This window comes from Centroberyx affinis, unplaced genomic scaffold (genome assembly GCF_046629955.1).
Source record: "Centroberyx affinis isolate AG114_WGS23_722 - 3 ecotype Tasmania unplaced genomic scaffold, CSIRO-AGI_Caff_v1 ptg004702l_1, whole genome shotgun sequence".
Classification (NCBI taxonomy): Eukaryota; Metazoa; Chordata; class Actinopteri; order Beryciformes; family Berycidae; genus Centroberyx; species Centroberyx affinis.
In genome coordinates this window covers 1-13,111 of record NW_027282273.1, presented here as the reverse complement: position 1 = coordinate 13,111, position 13,111 = coordinate 1, and the positions used below count along the sequence as shown (strand labels likewise).

Here is a 13,111-nt window from a genome sequence, read left to right as displayed (position 1 = left end):
AGGAGAGGAGGAGGAGGCAGGACGCCTTGTCGGACCGAGTGACTAAGCATTAATCAGCAGGTACTGTGGGATAATTACAGGAGGGGGCATTTAGAGGACGCTGACACAGCAGTTTATCACCTCATGGCTGGCCTTCAGTTCTTCATGGTTTAGCGCGGGGGGGCTTTTAGTGTGCATCTGCGTTACTGAGAAAGGGAATAAAATCATCAAATGACACAAGAGAGCATTTAGTATGTTTGTGTGTGTGTGTGTGTGTCAGCAAGTGTGTGTGCCAGTATCAGACAGGAGCAGGGGAAATAAAATGTTAATCAAACCCTAATGGCCTGAACGTGACTGATGAATGATTGTAATATTCATGCCAAAAACAATTAGAGATATCAATACAACACTACAATTAACTAACACACCTGTGCACCTAAACACACACTACCAGTCAAATGTTTGGACACACCTGATTGAATGTTTCTTAGACAAATATAAATAGTGAAGTTGATGCCTATGTATGAATTTATTTCCAAAGCCTTTGCCTTTCCATCAAGACAAAGGGCGGCTACTTTAAAGAATCTAAAATATAAGATAGTTTTGATTTGTTTAACACTTTTTTGGTCACTGCATAATTCAGTTTGTGTTATTTCATAGTTTTTATGTCTTTACTATTATTCTAAAATGTACCTGCTAGTCTATTTCCACTGAATCATGGGATATAGGGACAGCCTCTTTTATCTAGAGCACAAAGCCACAATGCTCAGGAACATAGGAACAGCCAATGTCACTGTAATGTCAAACCTACAAGCCCAAAACATCTGCTTGCTCCTTTTGTAGCATGCTCATGAATAACATTATCCTAAAATATTTACCCTTATGCATGAGAAATTATGTGTGTGTGTGTGTGTGTGTGCGTGAGTCTGATGTTTGCGCTTGCCACTTTCCATTATAGCATCAGATAGAGGGCCCATTTCCTTCTCATTGTACAAGCTGTGCTACAAGACGTGACAAGAATAATCAGCGCTAGAAATACCACACAATTTACCAGACAGGGAGAGGGGGAGGGGGGGGGGGAGAGCGAGAGAGAGAGAGAGAGAGAGAGAGAGAGAGAGAGAGAGAGAGAGAGAGAGAGAGAGAGAGAGAGAGAGAGAGAGAGAGAGAGAGAGATGTTGTGTTTTGTTCTCTTCATCTTTTAGTGAGCTCTTCTATGCATGAAGAGCTCTATAAATAGCAGGGTCATCATAGCACAAACAAAGGCACACACACATACAGACACACACACACACACACACACACACACACACACACACACACACAATCTGAATTCCTCTCCAAAACCAGCAGCAAGACAGATGATACCACTCAGTGTAACGTTGTTTCTAGTGGATAATATCTACCCACCCAGGCCATTAACGACACCAGTCATTTCAAGCCATAACATCATTTTAGATAGAATCACTGGACCCATAGAGCTGCAGCTACAGTTTGAACCACAACACCCACCTATGAAGTGACAAGGCGATTCTGTGTATTTGACTGGCAAATCAAAATTTTGACATAAAGTGTTAATTACACTGTGTGGTAAATGATTTTGAGAGGTCTGTTTTTGATATCTACAGAATACAAGATTAATATTGCCATGTCCTTGTATTATGCCGTGATTTGGAAATTTGAACCTTGCCAATAAGAACAGAGTAAACAGTCTGGTCAAAGGTGTCTAGTGAGTAAGATCCTCAGGCTGAGTCAGGCAAGAAGGCAAATGCAGTACTGGATTGCCCTGACCTTGCCCTGCATAAGGAGCCTGTGATTAAAATAATGCTGGGGCTGCATTTATTCCATTTATCAACAGGCTTCACTCTTATATGAAGTAGCAACATTACAGACTATTGGCCTGGTGGGGCAGTAAAGATTGATTGATTGATTCATTGACCGACTGATTGTCTGGTCTCACCAGCTGATGTGGTATATGTTGTTGCAATTTGTTATGCGTTTTATTGAGCTTTTATGTTAATGTGTTTTCTTTATTGTGGTTTTATTGTTTTTATTATGTTTTTTATTGTGTGGTTTTTACTGCAAGCTGCAAGCCAAGTTTTCCTTACAGGATAATAAAGTTTGAACTCGCTGACTAGTAATAGAGCAGTTTAAAATGATTAATGTTGTGACACATCAAAATAAACAGCAATTCTAGTGTCTCTGAAAACTCCCTGGATTTTCATTTCAATTTCAATTCATTGTACGTATAATTATCACCCAAAAACCCACTTTAGAGAACAGTATTCAGTATGACAGCGCTCCAACACAACCGCCACCCTTCATGCAGAGGAGAAACCGCTCATTTGTTCCGTGGGCGTGCTTGAAAAGAGGTGCAATCGGAGCACATTGATTTTCGCTCATGTTAAAAAGCTTTTATTGACGTGGCATTTTCTCACCAGTAAAGGTTAAGGCAGAGGGAGCGAGAGGAGCGAGGGAGAAGGTGAAGAATAGAGGGAAACAAAAGAGACGCAGCGCCTCTGCTCTCGGCTGCCTGTAAACTCAGCGCACTTAATGCGTGCTCTCTTCCACACACACACACACACACACACACACACACACACACACACACACACACACAAACACAAACACATGCACAAGCACAAGCAATGATGTGGCAGACTCTGAAACCTTGAAATTTAGAGCAGAAACTGACGAGACAGCAAGAGAGACTCCTCCATATTTTTTTAAGTGAACAAAACAGTGAACAGAGGAGCGGAGGAGGAAGACAGGCAGGAGGAGAGGAACATATTGAGGGCAGAGATGAATTATAAAGCACCGAGATCCAGACAGACAGACAGACAGACAGACTAAAGCATGTTATATCTGGAAACCTTCGTCACCTTTCAGGGTTTGCTCATGAAGCACCATAATCTCTTCCTGAAACATCATAATCTCTCCATAAAGAGTCGTAAAGCTTCGCAATGAGCTTCATCCCCGGAGAGCCAGACGACGCCTTTGTGCTGACACAGCACTAAATCACCGCGCACAGAAAGACCCTCCACCTTCCTCCTCCTCTGGTTTTAATGGAGAAATTTACTCACTACTCCTCCCTCTTTCTTCTCACTTCCCACTGCTTGCCCACAGACTGTCATTTTTTTTTTGCCCCTCCCTAAGTTTCAACTATTGCTCATCATCTCTCTGACAAACTGTCCCTCTGTCTCTCTTTCACTTGAGTCTCTTATTCAAAAGGCCCACACAATACAAATGTAATGAGCATACCAGAGTGATTACTCCTGTTTAAACATGCGTAGTTTCGCAGTAGTGTGTTTTATACATCAACAGAGGACTGGAGAAAAGAGGGAATATCAAGCCAACAGCAACAGTTCTGTAAACATGGATTCAAAAATATAGGAGAAGGTGTCAATTAATCTGCTCCTAATGAAGAAATTACAGGCAACAGGTATTACAACAGTCAGGAAGCCAAATGAAAAGCTTTAGTGAAGTTGGTAAAATCAGAACATTTATGGTGAAAATATCATGATCTGTTCGTGTTTTTAGCAGAGCTGTATGATGGAAAAGTCAGCAGGGGGGAGACAGGCTGGTTTCTCCTGAGTCGTTTGAGCCCCCCCCCCCCCCCCCCCCCCCACACACACACACACACACACACACACACACACACACACCCCATCCACCCATCTCACCCACCCATCTCACCCAAACATACATCACACAGTGTTTAAACTGAGATTTTGCAGGCTGCAAGGATGTTAGATGAGAGGCATAGGGCTAACGGAGCTGAAAATTTTATGCGGATCTGAAATATATAAACACACTGAAATACTTTATCGCTCCCTCGTTCATTCTCTCTCTCTCTCCCTCTCTCTCTCTCTCACACACACACAAACACACACTGGGATAGAGGCAGAAGGGGAGGGAGAGATTTCAATCAATCCAATGTGATAGATAGTCTTCCAGTCTTCCCTCAGCAATGTTGTGCTCTCTTTACTTTATTCACCTCTATGAGCTGAATGAAGAGGCTGTGAAAGAAAAGAGTGCCTGGGCACACACGCAAAATAAAAATACATATTAGTGTGTCAGCTGCAACACAGACAAAATAAAATTTTTGAACCCTTCTCATTTTCCATGTGCTGTACCTCCACAGAGACTGAGGTCACTGCACAAGCCACCCTCCCAGCACCAGTTCCTCACTGTGTGTGTGCGTGTGTGTGTGTGTGTGTGCGTGTGTGTAATAATAACTGTGTTATTAATGCCTTAGCCTAGTTGACATCATCACTGTGTCCATATAGGGATTAAGTTCAGACGTCACATAACGGCAGAGATCAAATATACAGCATCTAAAACACAGCCATAACCTGCCTTGCCTCTTCTTACACACTGTATCCCTTCTTGTATCCAAATCCCTAATCTCATCAGGCTGTTACATCAAAATCTCTAGACTCACTACATCCTCCTCACTAGATCCTGCAGTATGTTGCACATCTCCCAAATAGCCCACGCCCCTCTGCTGTGATTCCTGTCCATGGTGACACCAGACTGTCAAGTGCCTGATTGACTGCATGGTTAATATTCATAAAATGAATGTCTCCATTAAAGTAAAGGGCAGATACGCCCCCCACTCCTCCTTCCTTCCTTTCGTCTCTCTCTCTCTCTCTCTCTCTCTCTCTCTCACACACACACACATACACACACACACTTGTCACTATTCAGCATTTCGACTGCACCGTTGCGCTCATTATTCAAGCTTTTAACGGCAAAGGTGTATGTGATGCGAAAGATGCTACAGTCTGCAAACACATTATTGCTAAACAACTCGCTTGTTTGATTGGTCCCAACGATAAAAACGGGCGACAGGTAAGGCAAAGCAACAAAGTGGAGGGGCTGTTTTCTGTGACCGTAAAAAAGTCATTATAACGCCCTGAACCGAGGCCGTTTGGACACCCGGCTTTCCTCTCAGTCAACGCCGCTCTCCACGCGTCCTCGGCTGGGTTTCGCATTTCCGCGTTCCCGGTCCACCCGGCGGAGCTTCAGTCAGCTCCACTTACGGTTTATCAGATTTCCCTATTTGTCAAAGTGACAGGTTGTCAGCTTGGTGACAAAGGGGCGCCTTACCTTAGAGTGAAGCTGTGAAGGAGTCAGGATGTGTGTGTTTTCTCGGTCATGCTGGTCTGTTTGCTGAACCCACAGTGAACCACGGGATCACAGTTGACTAATCACACACACATGACATCTGAGGCAAATAAGTCCATACCCGTAGTTCCCAAACCGGGATCCGGGGAGGCCAAGGGGTTCTCGAGGGGATTCCAGTCGGTCCCCTGCAAAATGAGGAATAGTTCATTTTCACTGTTCATTCACACATAGAGGTTTCACTTCCCCCTGTTATGTTCCCAGCTACAATTCGCCCTATCTGGGTGGAGTTGTGAGATATTGAGCATTAAAGATATCAAAGCATAAAGTAACATTCAAAGATCATCAACATGTGGACAACTCGGTTTTGATTGGAAGAAAAAGCCAGATAGAACCTCATCCGAGCTCACCAGTAGAGACACTTCCTTCAGATTGAGGTCACTGCGGCAAAACCTTTATGAAATGGAGGTCTGTGGTCTATAGTGTGTTAAAAGTTTTACAAGCACTGGTCCATACTAAGTGTTCACATTCAGTAGGCTATGGCAAATAGTTTGTTGCTCTCCGGCTGTCCTTTTTCACCTTGTTTGTTTATTGGACAGTAAATAGCTGGACTGCAGAAGCACTTCCCTAACGAATGATTTAGCTGCCTGTAACAAAATGGCCTGTTAGGCAACATCTGGTTAAGTTTCACAATTAATCCACCAGGTTGCAGAGTAAGTCCTTCCAATAAATGTAATAACAATGTGATACTTTATTGATTCCTGCATAGGGAAAGTCTTTTATTGCTTGAATGCAGGGCCAGCTGCAGAACAGCAGCCATGGAGCTGGTGGGGATTAAATGTCTTGCCCAAGGACACTTCAGCAGGTTGGATGCTTGAACCTGGGTCACTTGGGTGCACAGCAGCCCCTTGGCCACTCTGCACAGGTGGTACGGTGGTAAATGCATTTCACCCATGGCCCTCAAAATATTTGGCAATGCTTAAAGTGTCGCGCAGCTTTGATTGGATACAAAAGAGTGAAAGTGAAGTTTCTTGGTTTTGGCAGCTCCTGTCCCATTCTATAAGCTGCCGACTGAGCCCTGAGAGAGGCAAGCCGCTGTAGAGCGGAGATAAGACCCCACCTGCCAGCTACACTCATCACCCTGTGTGTGGGTGTGTGTGCAAGTGGGTGTGAGTGTGTGTGTGTCCCTGTCCCAGGCCTGCCAAGATAACGGGCTCTCAGGCACCCAACCGTCAAATCTAAGCTGCACTCACCCACCAGCAGAGATCAAGTCAAACAGTAGAAAATAAACATAAGTGTTTTTAATGGAAGAGAGTAGAATATAACACTATTAACAAGCAGAATGGGTAATTTCCTCTCCAGCATCAGTGGAAACATCTCAGCTTCAGCAAAATTAATAAAAAGGAGGTCGGGCCGAAGGTCTGGGGGTTGAGCTTGCGGTCAACAGCTCATCCATTCACATTTTCATACCAGCAGGTGAAAGGTTGAAAAGGTTTGTTCGGTCTACCATGGGTGGAGATTGTTTCCTCTTTTCATCCTGTTACATAGATCAACGTCTCTGCCTCTATCTCTCTCTCTCTGTCTCTTTCACACACACACACACACAGATACATAACCAAAAGTAATGACGTGAAAGCATATTATATCTCTCCCCAAGAAAGGGCAATTTACTGTAAGCATCTGACTCCCCCCCCCCCCCCCCCCCGACACACACACAGATACAACACTGCTACTTAGATTTTGCTGACAGAAACTGCCTGTCATTTCTGTAGCTCTCCATTTCTCACTCTTTCTGAGAAAACAACAGGAAGTGTAATAGGAAGTGAAGTGGCGAGCGAGTGTGTGGAGTGTGTGGAGTGTGTGTCATGCGGCGTTGTTGCCTATCTCCACATGAAGACACGAGGAACAGCGTTTGTGTTCGTTACACTCTTACCAACATCTAGAATAAGTCTGATGGGCAGCGACAGCGTGTGAGTGTTTGTGTAAGAAGGAAGCAAGACACCACGAGGCACGAGTCATGCCTGTGTCAGAGTAAAAGCGTGTGTGTGTGTGTGTGTGTGAGTGGGAATGAATGTCAGTTTGTTCCCATGGTGCAGCCATGACAAGAGCGGCGCTTACTAAACTTTTCATCCTTGTGATCCTCACCTTCATCATCTGCCTCCCAGAATTCTTCACTTCACACAGAGGTGGGTTATTCTTGAGGCACACTGTGTCTCTGTGTGTGGTGTGTGTGAGACCATATGCTTGTGTGTGTGTGCATGTCCACATGCTTCACTATCAGTCAAGAGCCTCTAAAGCATTAAAAAAGGAACAACTGTTTGCTTTGTGCTTTGTTTTGCAATTGTGTTGAAACTTGACATTTTTAGGGCTGACGAAAGAAAAAAAAACACATTTTCTGTTTGAGTTACTGTATCTCCCTTTATTCCTCTTCCTTGTTGTCTCACTGATTCTGTCTCTCCGTCTCTTTCTGAACTAAAAAAAATCTCACCCACGTACAGCTACATAGAACGCTGTTGATTGACAGCTGCTTTGAAACGAGATTCAGTATTCTCTACTCGCTTTGTAGTTGTGCACGTGTGTTTGCCTTTAAATGTCTCTCTCTCTTTATCTCTCTCTCTGTCTCTCTTTCTCTGTCTTTCTTCATTTCTGTCTCTCCATCTGTCTCTCTCTGTCTCTCTCTGCCTCTGATATAAAATGGAGGCAATGGTTTTCATTTTGCGATCAATAGAATTTTGGCTCGAGAGCAGTTTGCTTTCTTTGCTCTCTGCCTGCTCCTGTGGTGAAATCAAAGATGAAGTGTGTCTCGTTTCTTCCAGAGCCTATATGCTTCCTTTGTGGTGTGTCTGTGTGTCTGTGTGTGTGTGTGTGTGTGTGTGTGGGGGGGGGGGAGTGAAAGAGCATTAGAGTCACACTGCTAGATGCACAAACACAGCAACACCTGAGAGCGACTGCATTCTGAAACCATTTCCATCTTTCTGTCTCGTCCTTTTTAGTCTTGAGAGTTAACTTTCTGTGTGCGCCCTACCAACCGTCTGAACGAGGGAGTCGTGCGAGGAAAGGGCAGACGAGGAGGGCCGAGGTGAGGAGGAAGGGTGTGTGTGACACTTGCCTGACTCTGGGAAGTGACAAGTGGGACTGCAGTAATGTGACAGACCCCAGACCGGACGTGAGCTGGTTTATGTGTGAGACTGACGTGGACATGGCAGATCTGCATGGCAACGACTCGCTGTCAGGTGGGTTTTTGTAGTCATTCTGCAGATAAGACCAGTTTATAAGGGATGGGACGATATATCGAAATTCAATATATCACAATGCAAAAATGTGACGATACGTATTGTGGGGCAGAAAAATGAATCGCGATGTTAGCTACATTTTATTCCACTGTAGTAATCACAGAAGTATACAAATCATATCGTGAGATAAGCATATTGTCCCATCCCTACAGTTTATCCATCCATCTATTCATCCACCCATGCATTCATCCATCCATCCGTCCGTCCATCCGCAGGCCCAGAGGCAAGTCTGGAGGTGTCAGTGAAGGTTCGGCTCGGAGGGGCCGGCTTCCTAAACCTCACCCTGTACAGCCACACCAACCACAGCTCCTTATACCTCCCCCCACCTGAGGAGGAGGAGGAACAAGAGGAAGATGAAGGACAGACGGAGGCGTGCTACTGCTGTTTCCCCGCCTCCGAGTCGACCAATCGCAGCCACCGCTGTTTCCTTCGGCTCAGCAATCGAACCGTTTGGACTGCAGCGGTGAGGGGAAAGCTGCCATGGAAACGGACAGAGAAAGGTTGGTGTCAGGACGAGGGAGAGGGAGAGGAGAGGAGAGGAGAGGAGAGGAGAGGAGAGGAGAGGAGAGGAGAGGGAGAGGAGAGGAGAGGAGAGGAGAGGGAGAGGAGAGGACAGGAGAGGAGAAGGAGAGGAGAGGAGAGGAGGAAATTGGATCAATTTTCATAATGGGTAAAACAGGTTCCATTTCATTCAAACCTGCCCAGTCCCTCAGCCAGCAATTGAGTCATTTTGTTCAATAGAAATAATTTCACTCAGTTCTCCTCTTGACTTCAGTTTCGTTCAGGTTTGGTGACTCTCTGTTCCTTCACCTACTGTACTGTGCGGTCAGGCAGACTTTGAGAGAGTGATAATACATCTTAATCCACTGTATCTCCTAGGCTCTATTGATTTTGGCTTGGTTTCTGTCTGTTCGGCTCTCCCTCTCTCCCCCGTGCTTAAAGCTACGACTAAGTAATACTTTCCAATATCACGCTGAAGGCTTGACATCCATCTCACTTTCATATTTCTGCCCCATTTTCACCATCCTCTCCCATATTCTCCCTCCATCTTATGTTTCCCCCCCCCCCCCCAGCCTCACTACACAACATCACTTTCTGTCACGCTCATTATCTGTTACTGTCTCTCTTTACCCCCCGCTATTCTTCTGCCTTTTCCTCCTCTTTGTCTCTCGCATTATCTTCCTCTTTTCGTATTTCTTCCCCCCCCCGGTTGTTTCTCTCCTCTCACTTGCTCACCAATTACATCTCTGTCCCTGTTTCTCTTCTTTTTGAGTTGGTGAATCGCCTGGTAGGCTGCTTTTTAGAGCCTCTCTCTCTCTCTCTCTCTCTCTCTCTCTCTCTCTCTCACCCTCTCTCTCTCTCTCTCCTCCAGATGAGTGGTGGTGTATGTTCAGGTTGCTCTGGCTGGTTCTGCTGTGTGTGGTGCTGCTGACTGTAGCCACCACAGTGCTGGGACAGATCTACCGGGGGAGATGCTGCTGCGGTGAGACACACACACACACACACACACACACACACACACACACACTGGGCTGGTCTCCTTTGAAGTGACCTGAGAACCCTCCCTTTCCTCTCCTTTGTCAGAAAAGCCCAAGGTGTGTCCTGTTCGTTGCTACACCGGTCAACACTTGGATGGTAAAGGAAATATTCAGTATTTTACCAAACACACGCACATACACACATTTCTTACTCACAATTATTTTGTCATTATCTCCCATGTGCACACACACCTAACCAGCAATACATTTTTCTTCTCCTAACAGCGTCTGCTCCCTCATTAGGAAACTGCTCAGGTATTTCAGCTGCTCCACTGCTTTCACTGTACATTGCTTGTTCCACTGCTTTTGACAAAGACCAGATCCACACTTCTCTCTCTTGTGATAGTAATTATATATGAATGCAATGTGTAATAATGATCATTTCTGATACATGTTTCAATAGAAGAGAAGCACACAGAGATGCCCGCTCCAAAAGGTAAATGTCTCTGGTGCATTGCACTGCAAAACGCTACAGTTTATGGTTTTAAATTTGGTAGATTGAGTGGAACAGGATCCTAATGTCAAACATGGTAATGACTCACTGAGGATTGTATATTGTCCAATAGGGATGGTCCTTCGCTCCTTTGGGTCCCACTATTGGTCAGGTCAGTTCCACACACACACACACACAGTTTAGACCAAATGATTTGATTAAACTCAATCCTCTGACTACACTGAGCTGTTTTTCCTTTAAATGGACAGGACTATCACCAATTGAAGAAGTTGAGACAGGTAAATTGAACACTTGCATGCACCAACACACACACACACACACACATAAATAAATAAGAGCACATGTAATATTAGTAGACACCACAGAGAACAAGACTTTCTGTGTGTGTGTGTGTTAATGGTGTTATGTCTTGTACACCTCTCAGACTTCGCAGACACTCTGCTGGCTGGTGATATGGACCATCAGTCGTATGACATCACTGGCTGTAATGGTAAACTAGCAGCTATTGGAACAATCATACAAACTGAATGTTTATCCTAGCTGTCAATACACTAGCTGATTACCAAAAATCAAACATAATGTTACTTTCAATATGTATTTTTTGTTAAATTTATGTTTTGTTTTCATTGAGGACCATAATGGAAGTGTTTCCTAAAATAGGTTCTTGTGAGTCACAGCATTAGCCGCATCATACTCATCACCTTTTTTAGCTTTTATCTGGTTCCATGTCTGTTTATCTATATGTTCAGTGTTTACAGTCTGAACATCAGGATGGTAATGTATATTATATATTTACTTGAACTGTAAAATAGACCACAGGCTGAAAGTGAAGATCAGCTCCACCCTGACCCTTCTCTCTCTCATCTTCCCACTCCAATCTGTTCATCCTTCCATCCTCGCCTTCAGCCCATCTGCATCACCGAGGTCATCCGCCCTTCTCTTCCCCCGCTGAGGAGCAAGCCCAGTGAGACAGCTGCCCCCTGTGAGCCGAATAGAAATGGATAGAGTGAAATAAAGATGACTGCTTCTTCACATGGCAACCATTGTGACGGTGAAAATAAAGAAATCTGAGTCACATTTTGATGGTTAAAACGTGTTTATTGTTGACGTCTCATCATCCGACAGTCTAAGGGCACTTCATTAGAGGGGCGATCATAATAAGACATTACATCAGTAAACGGTCCAAGCCTGAATAAATGAACTGGCTCCCAGACATTTTCCAGCCCAAATTATAAATCATTCTGTATTCCATTCATATCTGATCACCGGGCTTACCCAAATTGGCTACAGCTAAAAAGATCTAAACCATTAGACAAGTATGAGCTTTCAGGCCAAAATCAATGTATTTCTAAAGGGGAGAAGCAGAAGTAGAGAAGGGGAAGAGAAATAAATATCCTGTATCTACTGTACGATCTAAACAATTATGGGCTGGAAGCTAAGAGCCAATTGAGGGCTGGACTTTCAGTTTTTTAGTAGCAGCATAGCAATACATAGTTAGTCAGTAATTCACCTCCTCGACGTATACAAGAGGGCAGTGGGAGAACCAAATGTCTTCTTAGTTAAAGTATCATGATCCAACTTTTCTCTCAAATCAAACTGGATAACAGCACAAGGTAGTGTTGCTTCATATAATTTAACATACAAAAACAAAACAAGCAGAACTGCTGGTGTAATCACCAATACTGGCATTTTGACTCAAATCAGATTAAAACACATCTATTTCCACAGAGAGAAATTCCCCTAGTGTTAGTGTTAGTCAACGCTCTAATCTAGAAACAAGTGACCCTCTGTGACATTGGGAGTGCAATGAAAAACTAATACAGATTAATGTAGAATCCCTTCAACACAGAGGAAAACATCAGTACCTCCTTTTTGGTTCAGCTTTTGGTTTGTTAGATAGACCTTGAATCAGCTCCGAACTCTGTTTGGTTCCTCAAAGCAAAATATCAATTGCAAAACAGCGACAAAACAACATTCAGATACAACTTGGAATAGCCGCTCATACAATCACTGGCACATGAAATGGAATAGGCCTGCATTGGGACCATCTCTATGTTATATGTACCTGTCTATATTAAGTTGTTATCTCCAATAATGTGTGTATATATATAAATATATATATATATATGTGTATATGTATAACAGCATCTTCTGTCTGTAGCTATGGCACTTGCTGTAGATATAAGCATTTAATTTGGTATAATCTATTCTATATATACCTTACTGTACAACAATAGTTACATTAAGACAAGCAGGTGTGCTAGCAGGTAGTGATGTGTGTGTGTGTGTGTGTGTGTGTGTGTGTGTGTGTGTGCGTGTGTGAGTGTGAGTGTGAGAGAGAGAGAGAAAGAGAGAGAGAGAGAGAGAGAGAGAGAGAGAGAGAGAGAGAGAGAGAGAGAGAGAAAGTGTGTGTGTGTGTGTGTGTGTGTGTGTGTGTGTTAGTGCTGGGTCTGGGCTGGTGGTTGTGTGTTGGGTCTGGAGTGCTGGCTCTGGATGTGGGAGATCTGCAGGACGGGCAGCAGCAGCTGAAATGCGTTCTGGATGTAGTTGGTGCTGTTGGAGCCCTGCGGACCAAGATCATCATCATCGTCATCATCATCATCATCATCATCATCATCATCATCATCATCACAGCCTCAATCAACATCACTATTGATGTAGCCACCATTATCACTGTAATTGTCCATTATCATCATCATCATTCCCATATAGAAGAAAAAAAA

The 13,111-nt window shown here is 44.0% G+C and overlaps 1 protein-coding gene across 2 annotated transcripts; it reads left to right on the top strand.

Moving 5' to 3' along the window:
• The first annotated feature begins 6,930 nt into the window (after positions 1-6,930).
• On the top strand, positions 6,931-11,456 carry LOC139665853 (uncharacterized). 2 transcript variants are annotated; one of them, XM_071544854.1, is made up of 11 exons: positions 6,931-7,289; positions 8,097-8,336; positions 8,612-8,896; positions 9,769-9,879; positions 9,981-10,031; positions 10,160-10,189; positions 10,338-10,370; positions 10,501-10,539; positions 10,637-10,666; positions 10,813-10,878; positions 11,295-11,456. In XM_071544854.1, exons 1-11 carry the CDS (start codon positions 7,175-7,177, stop codon positions 11,354-11,356), a joined length of 1,062 nt encoding a protein of 353 aa, XP_071400955.1. In that variant the 5' UTR covers positions 6,931-7,174; the 3' UTR covers positions 11,357-11,456. The 2 variants fall into 2 exon arrangements, with proteins under 2 accessions (XP_071400955.1, XP_071400954.1); XM_071544853.1 differs by having other exon boundaries at positions 8,549-8,896.
• The last annotated feature ends 1,655 nt before the right edge of the window (positions 11,457-13,111 follow it).